Below are 20,843 nucleotides of genomic sequence, written 5' to 3' on the forward strand. Positions count from 1 at the left end.
CTCAGTTAGTGGGCGGGGCCGCGGTTGTGCCTTTGGCCAATCGCAGTTCCGGGTTCGGGGGCGTCTTCCTCATGTGCTCGATATAGAAAAGCCGAGTCGCGCCGTGTCTTCCCTACCCCTCCGCCAACAGAATTTGTTGAGGTAGCTCAGGGCGAGAACTCTATCACTTCTGACCAATCGTATTCCCCCAGGGCTGGGACTGAGGGGCGGAGTCAGGCGTTAGGGCGAGTAATTGGCTAGGGGAGATTGTCCTTTCCGCCAGTGAGGAGGTGCGGCAGGATGGAGGGGCGAGGCCTGGCCGCAGTAGAGCTTCTGGACAGTCCCAGACTGTAGAGGTGCGGGGGCTGAGAAGAGGCAACCCGGAGCCATGGCGGCGGTGGCGGCGGCGGCGGCGGCGGCGCCATTGCGGGCCCGGATCCTCCAGGCGAGTGAGGGTAGCGCCAAGGGGTTGCGAAGCTCGAAATTCGTCCTTTCCATCCGCTCTCTGAGCCATCCCCTTCATGGCTGACCCTTCTCTGTGCCCATCGGACCTGTGCGGCCCTGTCCCACACCTCACTCAGTACCCGCCTTCGTTGGATTCAGCCCTGGCCCTTTTATTCTTGAGCCTCCCCCCTTTTATGGCTCTGGCCCACTCTCCTCTTCGAGGCTTGCCTGATCCCTGCCGACACTCTCTTGCCCCACCTCTGTCGGTCTGCCCAACGTCTTCCCTTTCACCTCTGCACCAGCCACCTCTCTGCCCCAGAAACTCCCCTTCTGGTCACCTCTCTTAGCATTGGGCCGAGAACCTCCAAATTGTCCCCTACCCCCACCCTTCTTCACGGTTTGCAATCCGAGGTAAAGGCCGGGGGGCGAGGGGCAGGAAGCACACGAGGGGCGAGGGTCAGTGAATGAACTTTGAATCTCCTTCTCGGAATGTTCACTCCGTTTTCCCAAAAGCAGTCATTTGCTGAGCTGTTTTCCCCAGCTACGGCTTTTTGCATGTTCCACAGGCTGTGGACTGTTGTGCCTTTGCTTGCCAAGACTTTGTTTAACTTTCTGGCAGAGTTACAGTGTTTTGTTGGCGTTGAATAAGGGCACATAGTTAATGATCCCAGTTTGTTCCAGGCACGTGCAAAGAATTAAACATCTCTAAAATAGGTGATAGAAAATGGGAACCAAGGAAGACAAGAAGTGTAAATTCCAAGTTCCCACCCCAGAGTCAGCTTGTGCTGTGCTGTACTTAGTCGCTCAACAGTGTTCCGCTGTCCGATCCCATGGACTGTAGCCGGCCAGGCCCCTTTGTCCACGCGGATTTTCCAGGCAAGAATACTGGAGTGGGTTGCCATGCCCTCTTCCAGGGGATCTTCCCAATGCAGAGATCGAACCCAGGTCTGCCGCATTGCAGGTGGATTCTTTACCGTCTGAGCTAGCGGCGAAGCCCCAACTCAGCTTTGCCCCTGGGGTTGGAGTGGGGTGGGGGTGTTCAGGTCTTCTCTGAAGCTAGCCTAAGGACAGGTGGTTGAGCTACAGGAGCTACATGCCTGAGGCCTGTAGCTGTTTCCAGCTGTTCATAGCCTTTCCCCGTTGTTCAAGCCTAGCAAGGACTTATAATATTATGAGGCAACATTATCGAACCTGCAAGAAACAGCTTTGCTTTTCTTACTCATGTTCAGCTTGGGAACTTCTTCCTCTGTATTTCTGGGCTCATAGATAATATTAGTATTTATCAGGTTCAGTGAGTTCTACTCCAGAGACTATGCATGTTTAAGATTCTTAGCAGAGTCTGCAAAGGTTCCTGTTTAAATATGCTATTTAATGGGACAGTGTGAATGGGTTGGAAGGATTTGTCAAATGATCTGTCCTAACTCATATTTCTTGCTGTAATCCTGGTTCTGTTTTTCTAGGTTTTGTTTTGTAGTCAGAAAACAAAATTTCCACCCTATATTTTCCATTACCAACTTCTCCTGGAAATCTTTTATTAAATTGGCTTTTTTCCCTTTGCCTTTCCATCATCACAAGTCATTGAGAGACTTAAAAAACTATGTTGTCCTTTGTATCAAGGAAAAGAATCTCCTTCCCCAAGTGCTTTATTTTGGAAATAAGCACTTTTTTCTGATTCGTTTGCAGAAACTTCTGCATTGACCTGAAAAAGAACAGATAATAATTCTAAGCCAATTAGGAGTTACTGTAACATGATAGTTTGAGAGTAGTCTAGAGTCTGGCAATCCAGATATTATCACTCCCATTTAAAGAAAACTAGTCTTAATATGACTCAGTGACTTTCTTCAGTGATACAGTGGAAAGAACACAGGCTTCACAGTCATACTTGGATTCTATTCCAGCTCCACCACTTCCTAGTTTTGAGAATATTTGTGAAGATTAGAATTAATGAAGTAAGTTGTTGTTGTTCAGTCACTAAGTCGTGTCTGACTCTCTGTGACCCCATGGACTGAAGCATGCCAGGCTTCCCTGTCCTTCACCACCTCCCAGAGTTTGCTCAAACTCGTGTCCATTAAGTCAGTGATGCCATTTAACCATTTCATCCTGTCCTCTCCTCCTGCCTTCATTCTTTGCCAGCATCAGAGTTTTTTCCAATGAGTTGGCTCTTCACATCAGGTGGCCAAAGTATTGAAACTTCAGTTTCAGCATCAGTCGTTCCAATGAATATTCAATACTGATTTCCTTTAGGATTGACTGGAGTTTGATCTCCTTGCAGTCCAAGGGACTCACAGGAGTCTTCTCCAACACCACAGTTTGAAGGCATCAATTCTTCAGCGCTCAGCATTTGTTATTGTCCAACTCTCACATCCATACATGACTACTATAGCTTTGACTAGATGGACCTATGTCAGCATGGTAGTGTGTCTGCTTTTTAATATGCTGTCTAGGTTTGTCATACCTTTTCTTCCAAGGAGCAAGCATCTTTTAATTGGCTGCAGTCACCCGTCCACAGTGATTTTGGAGCACAAGAAAATAAAGTCTCACTGTTTCCATTTTTTTCCCCATCTGTTTGCTATGAAGTGATAGGACCAGATGCCATCTTCTTAGTTTTTTGAATGTTAGTTTTAGGCTAGCTTTTTCACTCTTTTTCACTTTCATCAAGAGGCTCTTTAGTTCCTCTCTACTTTCTGCCATTAAGGTGGTATCATCTGTGTATCTGAGGTTGTTGATATTTCTCCCAGCAATCTTAAAGGTCATCCAAGGTTTCCCACCTAGTAACTCTTGAGAAGACTCTTAGAGAGTCCCTTGGACTGCAAGGAGATCCAACCAATCCATTCTGAAGGAGATCAGCCCTGGGATTTTTTTGGAAGGAATGATGCTAAAGCTGAAACTCCAGTACTTTGGCCACCTCATGCGAAGAGTTGACTCATTGGGAAAGACTCTGATGCTGGGAGGGATTGGGGGCAGGAGGAGAAGGGGACGACAGAGGATGAGATGGCTGGACGGCATCACTGACTCAATGGACATGAGTCTGAGTGAACTCCGGGAGTTGGTGATGGACAGGGAGGCCTGGTGTGCTGCGATTCATGGGGTTCGCAAAGAGTCGGACACAACTGAGCGACTGAACTGAACTGATGTTGCTGAGAATTCAGGACTTAAGTCTAAGCCTCTCTTTCTGTGTCAGACACTGGCCCAAACTTTGGGAAAGGAAAGATGAGTAAAATATTCACTGAAAGCCTTCCTATTGCAATGCAATAAGTGCTAAACAGTAAGACTGCACACAGTACTGCAGGAACCTATGGAAAGAGCCCCAAACTCAACCTGTGCAATTCTAGAAAAGCTTCCAAAAGGAGTTGATCTCTGAGTACTGCAAGAGTAGTACTTTAGCCAGAGGCCTTTAGCCAGAGAAGGGAGTTCCTGCCAAGGAAAATAGCAAGTGTGAAATAAACATCTAGAGATCAAGAAGTTCGATGTGACTGGACATAGGATAGTTCTTTTCAGTAACGGTACTAATGATTGTGTCTTGGAAAATGAAGAAAAGACTAAATGACTATCATTTAGTCAAAAACTAAATGATTATGTTTTATTATGCCCTCTCAACAGCAGGGAGGCTATGTGCACGTGACAGAATGAAATCAAGTGGCCTAGAATGCTCTCCTTGGCTGATCTGTACATTTTCTGCCCTATAAGAGAGTTTGCGTGTGTGTTAAGTCACTTCAGCCGTGTCCAACGTTTTGCGAACCTATGAACTGTAGCCCCCCAGGCTCCCCTGTCCATGGGATTCTCCAGGCAAGAATACTGGAGTGGGTTGCCATGCCCTGCTCCAAGGAATCTTCCCAAGCCAGGGATTGAACCCGTGTCTCTTTAAGTCTCCTGCATTGGCAGGTGAGTTAGTTACCATTAGCACCACCTGAGAAGCCAGTAAGAGAGTTTACATAAAACAAAATTAATATCCCACAATTGCTTGGGTGTATGCTTTCATTCTGCAGAATATTACTGAGTACTTACTCTAGTCCAGGAATGCTACCAGGTGATGAGGACACAACTCTCTAGTGTTCTAAGGGAAGACAGACTTAATAATGCTATTCTCTAGTGTGATAAGAGAACTAGAGGAATTCAGGTGTTTTATGAACCCCATAATCAGGTACTTAGCCTCGACTTGATATTGAGACTTTAAAACTCTGCTACTGTACCACTCACTCACAGGAGTTAACCTTGTTTTTTCTACTTCAGAGGAAACTAAAACCATTAGATGAGAGCGTCCTCAACTTCCTACTAGCAAGCCTACAGAACTGAGCTGTACCTGTACCCAAAGTGATAGGGAGCTCAAGAATAGACGTGAGCCAAGCAAATGGGATGAAACAACTCCGGGCAAGAGGGAGCAGCACGTGCAAGGGCAGTGTGAGCACAAAACATGTTGTGAATGCCCGGAGCATAGAGAGAGCAAGGAGGAGAGCAGCACACTAGGAAACTAGAGAAGTAAAGATACTATGTAGAATCTTCTAAGCAACACCGAGGTAAGTCTATCCCAAGGACAATGGAAAGCCATTGGTGGGTTTTAAACAAAGGAATGATCTGACCAAGTTTGTGTTTTAAAAAGACCCTTTGGCTCTGGAGTGGAAACAAGAATAAGAGGTTTAAGATTGAAGGCTGAGAGACCTGTTAGGAATCATTACCTGTTCGGAAACCCAGGTAAGAGACAATGATGGTGTAGAGTAGGAAGAGGAAACAAGAAAAGGGTTGCATTCCCAAGACTTCTGGGAGGACAGATTGCCAGGACTTGTTTGATTCACTGAGAAGAGAGGGAGAGAAGAGTTAGGGTGACATTTAAGTTTCTGGTTGGGCACCTAGGTGGATATTAGCTCCATTCACTGAAAGGTGGGTTGTAGGAAACAGAGCTGATTGATAGGAGGACGATGAGGAAGTCAGCTTTTTCCAACATGGACCTAAATAATATCCAAGTAGAGATGTGGTGAAGACAGTTATGTAAGTATTACCTGATGAGGAGGATTCTGGTGAAAAATTAAAGATTTGGGCATCACCAGGATCTAGCTAATTAAGCCACTGGAGTTAATGAAATCACCCAAGGAGAGTTGGGACCTCTCCTTGTCCAGAAACTCAAGCAGTTAGAGGCCAGGTATGGGAGAAGCAATCAACGAAGAAGGCAGAGAAAATGCGGCCCAAGAGATAGAAAAGATACCAGGGCATCACAATATAAGTGGAAAGGGGATTTGGGACAGAAGGTCTGGTTAACTCTTCACCTCTGCTGAGACGTCAAGTACAAGAAGAGTCCATGGTATGGAGGAAGTCTCTGGTGGTCTGGTGTTCCGTCATAAAGGTAGGAGTTGATTGAGGAGCTAGTGGGAGATGAGGAAATAACGGTAATTCATGTAGAGAACCCTTTCTGTTGGATGGAGAGAGGTTTTAAGATACAGGAAAGAAAGGATAATTGGTGGAAGTGTCTGAGGCAGGAGGAACAGTTGACTTCAGAGCACAGATTCAGAGATTAGCCTTAAATTGAAAGACATACTTCTTCAGTCAGACATTGACTGTGTACCTCTGTCTCCCAGTTACTCTGTCTTCATGAACCTTGGTAGCTGCCTTCTCTATAAGAGGTAAAAGGAAAAGATGATGAGTATTGGTCAGTTTGGTAGGCTTGCTAGTAGGAAGTTGAGGAAGTTTCCATCTCGTGATTTCTGTTTCCCCTGAAGTAGAAAAAATAAGATCAGCTCTGTGAGAGGGAAAGGAACAGAGTTGAAAATTTTAAGAAAATTGGTATGTTTTGAAACAGCGAGGAATGTGAGCAAATAATATTTATAGTAATACAATAATAGCAGTGTTTAATGAGCACCAACTACTTGCTAAGCTGTTTTTCATACCTGAACAGTCTTGATCTAGTAAGGTTATGAAGTAGGTAAATAAGATGCAGTACCTGTCCCCGTGGAATTTATAATCTTGGGGTAAAAAACAAGTACCTAGGCTGTTACAACACAGACAAATAAACTCGATAGGGAAATACTGACTGCTAGGTGTCCCAGGGACGGGGGAGCCTGGTGGGCTGCCATCTCTGGGGTCGCACAGAGTCGGACACGACTGAAGTGACTTAGTAGGTGTACAGAAAAATACACCTAACCAAGTCTGGGGTGGGGAACAACAGGCAATATAGCTTTTGAACACCTGTTGTGTACCAGGTACTGTGTTGGTATCGGGAATGTGGCTATAAGACATGGTGGTCCCCAGGAGGGTGTTGCTGGTTTGAAATAGCTTTTGTGGTGAAAGGAGAAGCTGCAGACTAGGCATTTTGATAGACTACTGGCCCAAAGGACCAGCACCTTTTCCTCTGGATAGTGCTGTCAGCACGCAAACAAATTCTTGTACTTTATACATCCCTAAACTCTTTGGTTAACATGGTCTCTCTTCAGATAAGGTAATAGGTTATTAGACTGCACCTTCCTTTTATATTCCAGTCTTGAGTATTTTAGTTTGCTCACTTCGATTAGACTTCTGTGTTTCTTAAATCAACTTCCTTAGCATATATGCAAACTATTTTTTGAGAATGACTTTATTTTAACTAATCCCGCCATCCTAACCATTTGCTGATTAAATTCTATTAAATATAACACATTCTTTTCCTCTTAGGTGTATGTGGCATTTTAAAAAATAGCTTTATTAAAATAAAATTGATCTAAGATAAAGTATATAATTTAATGTTTTAATATTTGTATATACCTGTGAAAACATCACAATCAAGATAATGAATATATTAATTGCCCCAAAATGTTTCCCTCTGACCTTCATCTTTTCTTCCACCATCATCTCTAGGTAACCACTGATCTGCTTTCTGACACTATGGTTTACATTTTCTAGTTTTATATAGGTACTCTTCTTAAGTCTAACTTGTTTCACTCAGTATAATTATTATAATTATCCATGTTGCATTATCAATAGTTTATTCCTTTTCATTGCTGAGTAGTATTCTAATATCTGAATATACCGTACTAGTTTCCCTATTCACCCATCCAACCTTTAAGTTGCTCCCAAATTTTACACTATTACCAGCAAAACTACTATGAACACTCATGTTTAAGTATTTGTATGGGCATATTATACATATATTTGACACTTGGTTATATACTGTCTTATAGTCAACACCTATTGTGTTAGACACCATCTTAGTGAAGTGAAGTTGCTCAGTCGTGTCCGACTCTGTAATCCCATGGACTGTAGCTCACCAGGCTCCTTCCATCCATGGAATTTTCTAGGCAAGAGTACTGGAATGGGTTGCCATTTCCTTCTCCAGGGGAATCTTCCCGACCTGGGGATCGAACCCTGGTCTCCCGCATTGCAGGCAGACGCTTTACTGTCTGAGCCACCAGGGAATCCCATCTTAGGTGTTTTCTTATTTTTAGATTTAAGGTGACTACATTTATCAGGCCAAAACTAGAAAAATACAGTCTAATGACCAAAAAACATCTTTTTAAAATCAGGACTATCCTAGAAATTGAACACGTGATGGTTATGAGTTTTTGTTCTCTCGTAGTTTGCTGTGTCCCACAGCCTCACAGCTTTTCTTTTTAAAGACTATATGACCCTTGAGAGCAAACACGAAGTCCTTCTTCATATACTCATGGTAACTAGTAGGATACTGAGCAGATAGTGGCCATTCACTAAGTTTTTAGTAATTTTCTGCTCTCATTTATCAAAATAATCTTTCTTTTACCTCCCAGGTCTCTTCCAAGGTGAATTCCAGTTGGCAGCCAGCATCCTCCTTCTCTTCATCTTCAGTGGTGAGTTTATTTGGTAATAAAGGTTGACTTCTGAGAAGGAATCCAGTACAGTTTGGGAATATTTTCTTTACATCATGGTGATCAGAGTTTATCTGAAATTTTCTGTCTTGATTTTCTTATCTTGTATTATGTCTGTTATGTTGTAAGCACTTCCAGTATTGCAAAGTGATCTTTATGACTCATTTTTTTTTAATAATTTTATTTATTGGGGGCTTTGCTGGTCTTCATTGCCGCACAGTCTTTTCTCTAGTGCGGCCAGTAGGGGCTCCTCTCCAGTTGCAGGGCGCAGGCTTCTTATTGCCATGGTTTCTCTTATTGAAGAGCACGGACTTTAGGCACTCAGGCTTCGTAGTTGTGGCACAAGGGCCCAGTAGTTGCGGCTCCCAGGCTCTAGAGTGCAGGTTCAATAGTTGTGGCACACAGGCTTAGTTGCTCCATGGCATGTGGGATCTTCCTAGACCAGGGATCAAACCCATGTCTCTTGCATTGGCAGGTGGATTCTTTACCCCTGAGCCACCATGACTATGACTTTTAATGCCTATGTAATATTCTATCAAGTAGATACTGTGTGAATTAACTAATAATTTTCACAAATAACGTTTAAATTTATTCCTTTTTTTTCAGTATTATAAAACTAACATTTATTTATATCTTTTTTGGTTATTTTTGCTTCTTTTATATTATTTCCCTTCTGAACTGGGATTACTATGTCAAAAGATACAAACATTTTCATGACTTCTACAGGTTTTCTTGACCCTGGTCTCAAAGGTTGTCTTCTTTACAACCTTTAGAGTTGTTTTTACAGACCTACTGTCTGTTAGCCATTTGCAGTAACTAAACCTGATCTGTAAGGACTGGTGCTCAAAATCCTGTTTAGGTAGAAGCATGCACATATTATAACATAGTAGTCTTTCACCTTTTTTGGCCTACAGACCACATTTGAAAATTTAATGAAAACAAGCTGCTGCTTAGAAAAGCTACACATAGAAATGTTTTTAAAAATATTTTGATCATAAAGATAAGGCATGCTCATGGTAATGTGCCAGAAAGTCAGCTGGGCCAACAAATCATAATAGTTAACATTTGTTAACACAGAGTCTGCTGCTTTTTTAGTATTAGCTTGTCTGTGACATAGGTTTCCTTGGTGGCTCAGATGGTAAAGAATCTGCCTGTAGTGCAGGAGACCCGGGTTCAGTCCTTGGGTCAGGAAGATCCCCTGGAGAAGGGAATGGCTACCCACTCTAGTGTTCTTGCCTGAAGAATTCCATGGACAGAGGAGTTTGGTGGGCTGCAGTCCATGGAGTTGACTTTCACTTTCTCAGTGACATACATTTTTTATGAAGTTCCACTGTATGATTACAGGGAATTTTCCATTTACAGAGAGGTCACAGTATTGAGAGGTTCCACCCTATCTTAACATCTCTACAGAAGAGTATATTGTGTATCTCTTTCCTAGTGGTGACATAGCTAGAAAGCAGAAAATTCAGTTATCAACCCCAGTTCTTTTCTCCTTGTGAAAGAGAAAGAGAGAAGTAAAGCAATTAACTAATACAAAGTATTGTGTTTATTTTTTTTCTCCCCCAGCCAACTGTAAAACTCTTCATTGATGGGAAATTTATTGAATCCAAAAGTGACAAATGGATCAACATCCACAATCCCGTAAGGAAAGCTGCTTTGGGGCCTGAACTCACTAGCCTAGAATTCTGGGAACACAGTGGGAAAAATAAGGACCTGGTCTCTGTTGTGAAGCACGTATCACTGCCCCTGTGACTAAATGAAGAGGGTGGGGCGGGGACAAAGGATGATTGATGTGCTGCCTTTTCCGTCAGGCCACCAATGAGGTCATTGGTCGGGTCCCTCAGTCCACCAAGGCTGAAATGGAGGCAGCAGTTTCTTCCTGCAAACGTACTTTTCCCGCGTGGGCAGACACTTCAATATTAAGCCGTCAGCAGGTCCTGCTCCGCTATCAACAACTCATTAAAGAAAACTTGGTAAGAAAGCTGAATGGTATAATTTCCCGAAGTGTTATTTAGGTGCTACTTGTCACTCTCATAGAGGCCCTGTTTGCTGCCCTCCCTAACTGTACAATCCAAAGAGACATAGATCATGGCTTTCTCCCTCCAACAGCTTCTCCTTGACTTTTCTTCTTTTCTGGCTGCCTGAGAACTAAAGGGAGGCACATCCTTGTATTGGTATCTATTTGTGTGTTTTCTCTCTAGAAAGAAATTGCCAGGTTGATCACGCTGGAACAAGGGAAGACCCTGGCAGATGCTGAAGGAGATGTGTTTCGAGGCCTCCGTAAGCAGGGAGTCCCTCTAGGGGAGTTCAGGGACACTGGGAAGAAGCAAAGGAAGATAAGGGTCCCCCAGAGTGGGGGACTTCCGCTTCCTTTATGTAGGTTTTGCTATCCCATGATATCCTAATACTTGTGGGAAATGACAGTACCTGGGTATCTGTGCTGTTGGCTTACTTCGTTATTGTACTCCAATAATCTTCCAGTTGGTTTATGCATTTCACTGCCTTCTTTCCATTCAGATGATCTCGCTTCATGCAACATCTTCACATAGCGAATCAGTGCTTTTTCCATCTGTCATTGGCCTTGCCACTCAGGGCTGACTAGAGCATGACGAAGCTAAGTACTGGGCAGTGTGAAGAGTTGCTCGCCTGACTGCTGCTTCTCTGTTCCAGAGGTGGTTGAGCATGCCTGCAGTGTGACGTCCCTCATGCTGGGGGAGACCATGCCATCCATCACCAAAGACATGGACCTTTATTCCTACCGTCTGCCTCTGGGGGTGTGCGCAGGCATTGCTCCATTCAATTTTCCTGCCATGATCCCCCTTTGGATGTTTCCCATGGCCATGGTGTGTGGAAATACCTTCCTGATGAAACCATCAGAGCGAGTCCCTGGAGCAACTATGCTTCTCGCCAAACTGTTTCAGGACTCTGGTGCCCCTGATGGAACACTGAATATCATCCATGGACAACATGAAGGTACCTGCCCCTCTGGACCTGGCACTTAATCTGGCTACCAAAAACCAAGGTGTTGAGTCAGTGATGGGGTGTTTTAGGGTGTTTTAGGGATAAAGGGATTTACTAATAATAAGTAACCTCCGTTTTTGAAGAAAATGTTTGTTGACTGTTTTGCCATCTCTGTGCTAAGGTAACTAACTGGGGAGTAGCAGTGTTTCTTGCCCTACAGAATATATTAGGACAAAGAACTATGGTTGGGGCAAGATAGGTAAAATTAAAGAGTAAGTTTTCATTTCAATACTGAAGGGACTTAACATTATTTAACTCAGAATTTATACACCACAGAGGTACCGAAGTCCTTCTGATTCATATAATAATGGCTAATACTTAAAAAGTGCTTCCTTGTTTCAAGCACTGTTCCAATGCCTTCCATCTATTCTCTCATTTAATCTTTACAATCACTCTTTCAGGTAGGTACTATTATCTTCCCATTTTACAGATGAGAAAATTGGGGCATAATGAAATCAGCTGATTTTGCCCAAAGTCATGTTGCTGGAAACTGTCAAAAGTTGCGATGTGTATATTTAAACAGGCCAACCAGGGACTTCCCTGGTGGTCCAGTGGCTAAGACTCTGAGCTCCCAGTGCAGGGGGCCCAGGTTCGATCCCTGGTCAGGGAGCTAGATCCCACATGCTACAATTAAGACCCAGAGCAGCCAAATAAATAAATAAAATTTTATTAAAAAAAATAAACAGGCCAACCATGGTTTTTACTTTTAAATACTGTGCTCTATTGCCTCACATAAGAGGGCACAGTAATATCTGAGAGTTCCAATACAAGTGACAGTTGAGGAAATATCATATTCGTAAAAGACAAAAGGAGGAGTCGAGTATTGAAAGGCTTTTATTTTGAAGGAAAATAGGAGCTGTAGCCTTCAGTTTTTTTTTAATATAAATTTATTTATTTTAATTGGAGGCTAATTACTTTACAATATTGTATTGGGTAGCCTTCAGAGTTAAAGTAAAAATTCTGGACTAGCAATTGGGAAAAACAATGAAAGAGAACACGTTAAATAGAATTTGTAGTTTAAAGAATTTAAGAGAGGGACTTCTCTTGCGGTCCCATGGTTAAGACTCCACACTTCCACTGGAGGAGGGGGCACAGGTTCAGTCCCAGGTTGGGGAACTAAGATCCAATTAACGGTGCTGCGTGACCAAAAAAAAAAAAACCGAAAGAATTTAAGAGAACAAGGGCAGAACTCTAAAAGGGGATTCCAGGGCAAGAAAACAAAAGTATGAAACTTCTCTTTCATAGCAGTGTGAAAAGGACAAATTTGCTATTCTGAGAAGCCCATAGCCCCTTCTTCCTTTGTGATACTCATTTATTTTCTTCTTAAAGCTGTAAATTTTATTTGCGATCATCCGGATATCAAAGCAATCAGCTTTGTGGGATCCAACCAGGCAGGAGAGTACATCTTCGAGCGAGGGTCAAGACATGGCAAGAGAGTTCAAGCCAATATGGTGACTTCTTATTCCTTTTTCCCCCAAATTCTGTTGTATGTATTAAAATTACCTGGAAAAAGCCCTTCAGCAGAGGAACCACTCATCTCACCCTAATGCAAGTGTTTCTTTATTCACAGTTCATCCTGGTTATCTTCCCTTTAACCACAAACCTTGTGATGAGTTTTATTCTCAGTCACTTTAATTACCTTTTAGTTTATCCAGGTAATCTCGGTGATAAAGTCACATTTCTCCTTAAGAAAGATATTCAGATTCTTTGGGCTTCAGCCCAAAATTCTGTTTCTGGCCCTATTTCTTCCTTCATCCTGTGCTTTCAGCTTCCTGCCTTTAAGGCAAATCCTAACTACTAATGTTAAAGATGTGATCTTCCCTAAGAGTCCAGGCTATTTAAGGCACTGTGGTGGTGGTGGTTTAGTAAAGAGCCAGATATCCCTGTATGATATCTGAGTGTGGTTTACTTGACTGCACAGTTTTTTTGTTCCTTAGTGACTAGATCCTTGCCAAATACTTTGTGGTCATTTGATACTAAATATAATGTCCAGTTGCCATTCTTACTGTTCTACTAATAGCAGAAAGGGAAGCCACCTATCCACAGGCTTAGAAACTATTCATGATATGCCCGTTTATTTCTTTTCATGGCTGGATGTGTTTTGGCCAATTTGATTTATGCCCCTACATATTTCATCGATGTGTTTTGTATCTAACATTAATGCTCTGTGTAACGTGATACAGTTAAGTAGCAGACAAGGTATCTATTCAAGTATTCAACTATAGTATATCTGTAAATATATGGAAAATGACCCTGTGTCATCCTACATAGAAATTTATGAGGCTGTGTATCTAGAAGCAAGTCAATTAGGGGAACTTCTTTCTACAAATTATCTGTCAGGAGGTCTCCCTCCTGTTTTGCCTTTCAGCTGGCTACTGGAAACCCTTTGTTTACATTGCTCTTCATATAACTGGAAACCCTAACAAACAACAGATTCTTTCCTACCTAACTTAGAAAAGAGAAGGGAGTTCTCCTTGGTTCCTAGATGAAGTGTTTGTCAATCTGTATGTGATTGAGACAGTATTTTGTTTGGGGTGGGTTTTTTTTTTTTTTAAATAATAGTTTTGATCTAAATAAACACCTGTCAGCTTTTCAGCTGAGAAAGTGAAGGAAAAGTAACTCAGAGACTTACTCGGTGTTGCCAGGACTTAAACAATATCAAAATGATAATAAATCTCCTTTCAAAGCAGCATAGGATAAATTCTCAAGTCCTTTTCTTAAATTCTCATCTGAAAACTTAGATTCTTTAGTTTATTAGCCTAATTGTATTTTACCAAGGAAGATTCATGTACTTTCTGTATTTCCTTAGGGAGCCAAGAACCATGGAGTAGTCATGCCAGATGCGAATAAGGAAAATACCCTGAACCAGTTGGTTGGGGCAGCATTTGGAGCTGCTGGTCAGCGCTGCATGGCTCTTTCAACAGCAATCCTTGTGGGAGAAGCTAAGAAGTGGCTGCCAGAGCTGGTAGAACGTGCCAAAAAACTAAGAGTCAATGCAGGTAACCAATTTTTAGACTTTGCAACTCTGGCACTAAGCTCTGGGTTTTGCATTGGCCTTGTCCAGTGGGAGCGGTCATGTTTATTCTTACCACTGTCTCTCTTTGTACTGGACTACTTGTCATTCAGATTCATCTTTAGTTATCACTCATCGTTTATGTTCATAAAGACCTTAAATACTTCTGTGTTGTTTTACAGGAGACCAGCCTGGAGCTGATCTTGGCCCCCTGATCACTCCCCAGGCAAAAGAGCGTGTCTGTAACCTGATTGATAGTGGAACAAAGGAAGGAGCTTCCATCCTTCTTGACGGGCGAAGTATTAAAGTCAAAGGTTATGAAAATGGGAACTTTGTTGGGCCAACCATCATTTCAAATGTCAAGGTGAACAACTGTGAATTATTTAGTTCACAAACATACGAGCTGAAGGCACCACTGGAGACAATGGAATCTCATTCCTCTAATTTATAAATGAAGACATTTAATGACTAGAGATCTCATCTCTTGCCAGAATTACTCAATTATTTTATCATTAAGTCCGAATGAGTCACCCCTCCTGACTCCCATCCTCTTTCCACTGTATCAATGGTTGGAAAACTTCCGTTAAGGGATAAAAAGTAAATATTTTTGGCTTTGCAGAGATAAATAGCCTCTGTCACAAATACAATATATCAACCACCCAGTGTTTATTGAGCCCCCCCAGTACTGGCTCAGCAGTAAAGAATCCACCTGCAATGAAGGAGACCCAGGTTGAATCCTTGGGTTGGGAAGAGCCTCTGGAGGAAGAATGGCAGCCCGCTCTAGTATTCTTGCCTGAAGAATTCCATGGACAGATGGACCTGGCAGGGTAGAGTCCATGGGGTTGCAAAGAGTCGGACACAACTGAGTGACTAACACTTTCACTTCACTTTCAATGTTTATTGAATACGTGCATCTTCACCAGAAAGCAACGAAAGAAAAAGAACTGGTGTCAGTTTTTATTTATCAAAACTCTGAAAGTTGCTTATCTAAAATTAATGACTACATTGAGGGTTGTTTTTTTTTTAAGTTCATATATCCTCACTATTCCTATTATAATCCTGAATAATCAAGAGTTGAATCTAAGTATAATAGAAATTGAGATTTTTTGCCACAGAATCACTGAGGAAAAATCCACTTATCCAGCTACAAACACAGCTACAGTGGTGAAAGATGTTTTGAATGTTTAATGTGACCTGATACCAAAATAAAAATGGACAGACTCATTTAGGAGGCAAAGGAATGAAGAAGAAAGGATTATTTATGTTACAGAAAACTTACCACAGGATTTCTTTAAATAGAAAAGTTCTTGTTATGTTTTTAATGTATATTTGATTTCTAAAATGAATTTTCAAGTAGCTTTTCAGTAACATAACAGTTGTGTAAACAAGTAATACAGGCATAAATCAAGAAGCTAGTGATGGGTCATGAGATCAAAAAATACAGTGCATAAAGGAAAGGAGTGTAGTTATGTCGTTATAGAAATACGAGTTTCAAGTTACTTATGATTGGTAGCTTGGAAGATGGAGCATGGAAAGAAAGGACTTTTTTTTTTTACAGGTGATTTGAAATGAAAAGAGATCACTAACCTAAAAATTGTGCATGTAAGCTGTGGGTAATAAAATACCAAATACGCAAAAAATACTGACTACTTTTCCGATGCATCACTCTTGGCAGCCAAACATGACCTGTTACAAGGAGGAGATTTTTGGCCCAGTTCTTGTAGTTCTGGAAACAGACACTTTGGATGAAGCCATCAAGATTGTAAATGACAACCCATATGGAAATGGAACAGCCATCTTCACCACCAATGGAGCCACTGCTCGGAAATATTCCCACTTGGTGGATGTTGGGCAGGTTTGTGAACAGAATTTTTAGGAGATTCTTGCAGCCATTTACAGTTTCCTGTGTAAAGGGAGAAGGTAAACAGGGGTCAGTCACTGCTCTCTGCTCTCCCTTGATGCCCCATTTCTTCCTCAGGAATAAAAGTTCATGGGATGGAGGATCGGGTGGAAGGTGGGTAGTTAAATTGGTCTCTCTGATGCCCAGCACTTGTGCTTCTAAACGGAGAGTTCCTTCGCGGAGTCTTTCTTAGTGGTTGATGTGGCTTTGTTCTGCTTTAGGTTGGGGTGAATGTGCCCATTCCAGTGCCTTTGCCAATGTTCTCATTCACCGGCTCTCGCGCTTCCTTCAGGGGAGACACCAATTTCTATGGCAAACAGGTAACTTCAAGTTTTAAAAAAATATTTTTCCTCTAAGAAACTCTCTTGAACATATTCAGGAACAAGGATTCTGCAAGAAAGGAACTGCCTGCAGCTTCTGTGAGGTTATATGTTGTTCAGCAGTACTTGTCAGTAGGTTCCCTAGAAAAGATATAAAAGTTAATAAAACTTTGCTATTTCCTGAATAACTCAAGGCAACGGAGTTTTGGGGGAAGAGCTTGAGTACGTCCAAGCTTTTGTATATGCCCTCTCCTCTGCCTATGACCCTCTCTTCCTACATCCTATTTCTACCCTCCTTCATGACTGTTACCCACGTTTAAAGTGTGGATTTGCTAAAGAAAGGCACCTTTCACCACCATCCCCTCCAATGCTGGCTTGGGTATGTCCCTCAAGTGCTCCCACCACACATTTCCTGTTAGTCACTCATTTACTAAAACTTTTATTGAGTACCTTCTGTATATTAAACAATATTCTAAATATAATAAATGCTATAAGTATAGCATCAAATAAAAAATATATAAAGCAGATCTGGAACCAAGTTACCACCATTGTCACATCCTTCAACTTGTGCATATACCCTAAAGCAAGACCAGGCATGGCATGATCAAACAGTAGAAATGGGTTGGAGCCCAGTGAGTGAATGAGGGAGAGAGTAGCAAGAGATGAGGTTAGAGAGGTAGACAGAGGCAAGTCAATGGGACTCTAACTCATGTTAAGAAGCCCTTGTCACACTGTAATTATTATTTACTTATCTGTAGGATATAGCACCAGAGCAGGTAACTAAATACATGTTGGACAAATGGCCTGGTGAAAAGTGCTTTGTAGTCCCACAGAAATACAGCCGTTTTGGAACCTTCAGTAAAAAATTACTTGTTTTCTATACAGGTCTCCCTTTGTAGGTTAATGATAAATTAACAGTGGGATTACATAGCAGAGTATGACAGTGTGGCCAGCTGGTTAAGACAACACTCGTTGACTTGTTTTCTATACAGGTCTCCCTTTGTAGGTTAATGATAAATTAACAGTGGGATTACATAGCAGAGTATGACAGTGTTGCCAACTGGTTAAGACAACACTGGTCGTTTCAAGATGGATTATCCAATTTGTGCATTAGTCACAGCTTTTGTAAAAATGTTTAATTTGATAAAATTAAACATTTCTTTCAAGGGAAGCAGAGTAAAACTGTTGCTTAAAAGTTTGTTGGTCTGGGGTTTTTTTTCAACCCCCATGCCTGTTTAATTACTAAGTTACTCTAGTAAGTGAAGCAGTAAGTGAGGCTTCCTAGAGTAAAAGACTAACCAGAGTTTGAAGTCTTAAATCCTTAGGCAATTAAATTGCTATTTTGCATTCTGTAAAGAAGACATAAAGGTATCATTCTTACATAATAAAATGTAAACTTGTATCTTATATTGAAAGTATGTAATAATCTCTAAAAAAATTGTTTTCTATATTAACATGGCCCAGATTTTGTCTGTTAATTCTAGAGGTATATTTTAATCAAGCTAGTGAGTTGTGTTCTAACAGTACTCTTCTAGCTTGCTAGTAATTTTGTGTGTTAAATTTGTACACTCTATTCTCTTTTGCTCAAGCCTATTCTTATAAAATAAATACAAGTTTAACAGTTTACATTGTCCAGTTTTTACATTTAGATATTCTTGGCTAGTTTTAGCATAATGATAGCTAAGATTTGACTCTACTATGTGCCAGGTAATATTTTAAGTGTTTTACATAGATTATTTCATGAATAATATATTGAATTCTGGTTGCACCTGTTCTACAAGTAGGAACATGAATAGCATTTCACAATACCTCATTCAAAAGTTGATTAAAAGAAGAATCATGAAACCCCCAGGCATGTAGGATAACTCATTTTTTTTCTTTGTTCTCTGTAGGGCATCCAATTCTATACTCAGCTAAAGACTATCACTTCTCAATGGAAAGAAGAAGATGCTTCTCTTTCCTCACCTGCTGTAGTCATGCCTACCATGGGCCGTTAGAAACAAGTCTGTTCCAGACTCGGTGCATACTGAGTAATCACTGTTTATTTTTGACCAATTCCAACTGCCTACTTTACTCAGATCCCTGGGATTGGAATACCTTGTAACTAAAATCTTTCTCAGGACCATTGACCCCTGTTAAGTTGCTAATAGGGAGACTCCTAGAGTAACTTTGAAACCAGATTTTCACTTGCTCTTCATAATTTTATTTTTGAGGTCACTGTTCTGTGAAATGCTTATCTGGAATAAGAGCTTAGACCTGTTTTCTAAAAATTGTCCCCATTTCTGATGAATGACGTGGAGGGAACATTAGTGTGTGTAAAGAAGATCTCCCAAGGAAGAGGAGCTCTTGGATGGAGACATAGGTCATAATTCACCCTTTGGTTGATCCTCACACAGTCCTACATAAATGCCAGTGGGTCAAACCCCTCTGCCAGGCTTTTTGGAGCCTCTCATTTATCCCACATCACAAAGACATAATCCATCTCTGCTTATCCCACAGTTGTGACAACTGCTGCTTTCTTTCCTGCTGAATGCCACTTTGTCCTAGTGATTCATGATCACAAATTCTACCATTGTCACTGTTCCTGCTTCTTAAAACCACTTACTATGGATACCTCAACTTTTTGGATAAATCAACTTTTTGTTGTTTGTGCCAAGTGTTAAATTTCAGGGTTTGCTTTAGTGATCATTAATTAGTGCGTCAGTCATTAATTTAGATGCCAGCAGGTTTTGTTTTATTTTTAAGAAAACTATTTCAGAAGTTATATTAGGCCCAGAAATCAAGAGGTGTTCCAACCATGAAAGTCAGCCAGACTCTTTTTTTTTTTTTATGTTCAATAGGATCTCACATTTATTGAGAAATGATTAATGGTTAAAAAAAAGGCAATGCCCTTTTCTCATTAGTTGAACATGAAACTGAAGAAACATTACCTATATGTTTTATAATATTTTTCTCTTCCAAAATTTATTTCTGAAAACAAGTTTTAACCACTGTTCTGCACTTTGAAATAAAATTAATCCAGACTAAATCAGTATAATGGACAAGGACAGAAGATTTCTTAGGACTCCTGGTACTCTACTTTGAGTAACAAAGGGTCAGAGAAAATGAACCACCCTTGAAGATACAACCTTGGGTAACACTGTTAAATTCTCCAAACAAAAATTTTTCCTGAAAATATCTGGACTAGAGACCCAAAACCTTCAAACTCAAGTGTTCTCCAAGTGTGAGCAAGATTCTTACCTAAAGTAAGTCTAACCTGATACTACTTGCTGCATTTTTTATATTGTGCTTTTCTCTTGCCTGCATTTCTCATTTGTGATACTTTTAATGAAAGACCCCTTAATGTAAAGTAATTGATTAGGGCCTAAGAAATTTCAAAGCTCTCTATGTGTGAGGTAGTAGAAGTGCATTGACAGCTCTTCTGCAAACGTCTTTATGCTTTTTGTTTCTTTGCTATAGCTCAACTTTAAGTCAGAACAGAAATTTATGTATTAAACAGAATAGATTGTTTCTGCTCTACCATGCTGGCTGTTAAACAGAATAGATTGTTTCTGCTCTACCATGCTGGCTGAATCATGTCTTTCTGATATGGTCTTCACCCACTGAACTAGGGAAAGGCTTCTCATTTCTGATAGAGTTCTGGTTGTCAGGCAGATGATAGAAAGTCACAACCTTCAATCATTTAAGGTGACTGAACTTGAATAAAATATGTTTTATGACCCTGCTGGCCCATTTTTTTTTTAGGGGGGGAGGTCTGCCTTCCTAAAGGTGAGGCAATAGAAATTTATAATTTTGTAATAAAATGCTCCTTGTTTTATCTCTTATTACAGCTGGTAACTGATAGTAATACTTAATTCAGTCCAACAACTACAGGCTGGGTTGAATGAAAGGTCATTTTTGTCTAAATTCCAAGTGGAATTAAATATAATCCCAGAGACACCTAAGTTTTCCTTACATATAAGGGAAATCACTCTTTAAGAAATACTAACTCATCAGAACTGTGTTGCTATAATTAGAATCAACTCATTTGGCTAGCTATTTGCTGCTCAGAAGAGTTTCTTATTTCTTAGATGGAAAAAAAATCTGTACAGTTCATGCTAGTAGCAGCTAAAAAAGTGGCCTCATTTGAAATTTCTCAGATTCTACATTGTACTAATTGATTATGTACAACAAATTACAAGTAAAAAGCTCTTGAAAAGAAACCCTGTTTTTGTTTTGTTGTTTTTTTATGGTATCATACTTCCTTATAATGCCTTTATCTGCTAGCCTGTAGTGACTCAGCTTCCCAGCTCTGCACAAACCCAAGAGGTACATGGTCATTATGTTTATTCTTACATAAATGATAGTACATATTTTAGCTGGGC

The 20,843-nt window shown here is 41.0% G+C and overlaps 2 protein-coding genes across 4 annotated transcripts in view; one reads left to right on the forward strand and one right to left on the reverse strand.

Annotated features, from left to right (window-relative positions):
* The first annotated feature begins 295 nt into the window (after positions 1-295).
* Positions 296-20,629, forward strand: ALDH6A1 (aldehyde dehydrogenase 6 family member A1). 3 transcript variants are annotated; one of them, XM_068966764.1, is made up of 12 exons: positions 296-424; positions 8,148-8,207; positions 9,792-9,866; positions 10,037-10,198; positions 10,427-10,505; positions 10,896-11,198; positions 12,576-12,697; positions 14,056-14,245; positions 14,442-14,623; positions 15,935-16,114; positions 16,381-16,479; positions 18,372-20,629. In XM_068966764.1, the coding sequence occupies exons 1-12, from the start codon at positions 368-370 to the stop codon at positions 18,474-18,476; spliced, it is 1,614 nt and encodes a 537-aa protein (XP_068822865.1). In that variant the 5' UTR covers positions 296-367; the 3' UTR covers positions 18,477-20,629. The 3 variants fall into 3 exon arrangements, with proteins under 3 accessions (XP_068822865.1, XP_068822866.1, XP_068822867.1); XM_068966765.1 differs by having other exon boundaries at positions 8,148-8,204; XM_068966766.1 differs by having other exon boundaries at positions 8,148-8,204; positions 10,037-10,159.
* The window catches only part of BBOF1 (basal body orientation factor 1), a 33,608-nt gene continuing 29,282 nt past the window's right edge, over positions 16,518-20,843 (reverse strand). The window contains exon 12 of the mRNA XM_068966767.1: positions 16,518-16,620. Coding sequence (XP_068822868.1) covers positions 16,609-16,620 — 12 coding nt within the window. The 3' untranslated portion in view covers positions 16,518-16,608. The remainder of the gene's footprint in view (positions 16,621-20,843) is intronic.

The sequence above is a fragment of the Capricornis sumatraensis genome, chromosome 2 (genome assembly GCF_032405125.1).
Source record: "Capricornis sumatraensis isolate serow.1 chromosome 2, serow.2, whole genome shotgun sequence".
Classification (NCBI taxonomy): Eukaryota; Metazoa; Chordata; class Mammalia; order Artiodactyla; family Bovidae; genus Capricornis; species Capricornis sumatraensis.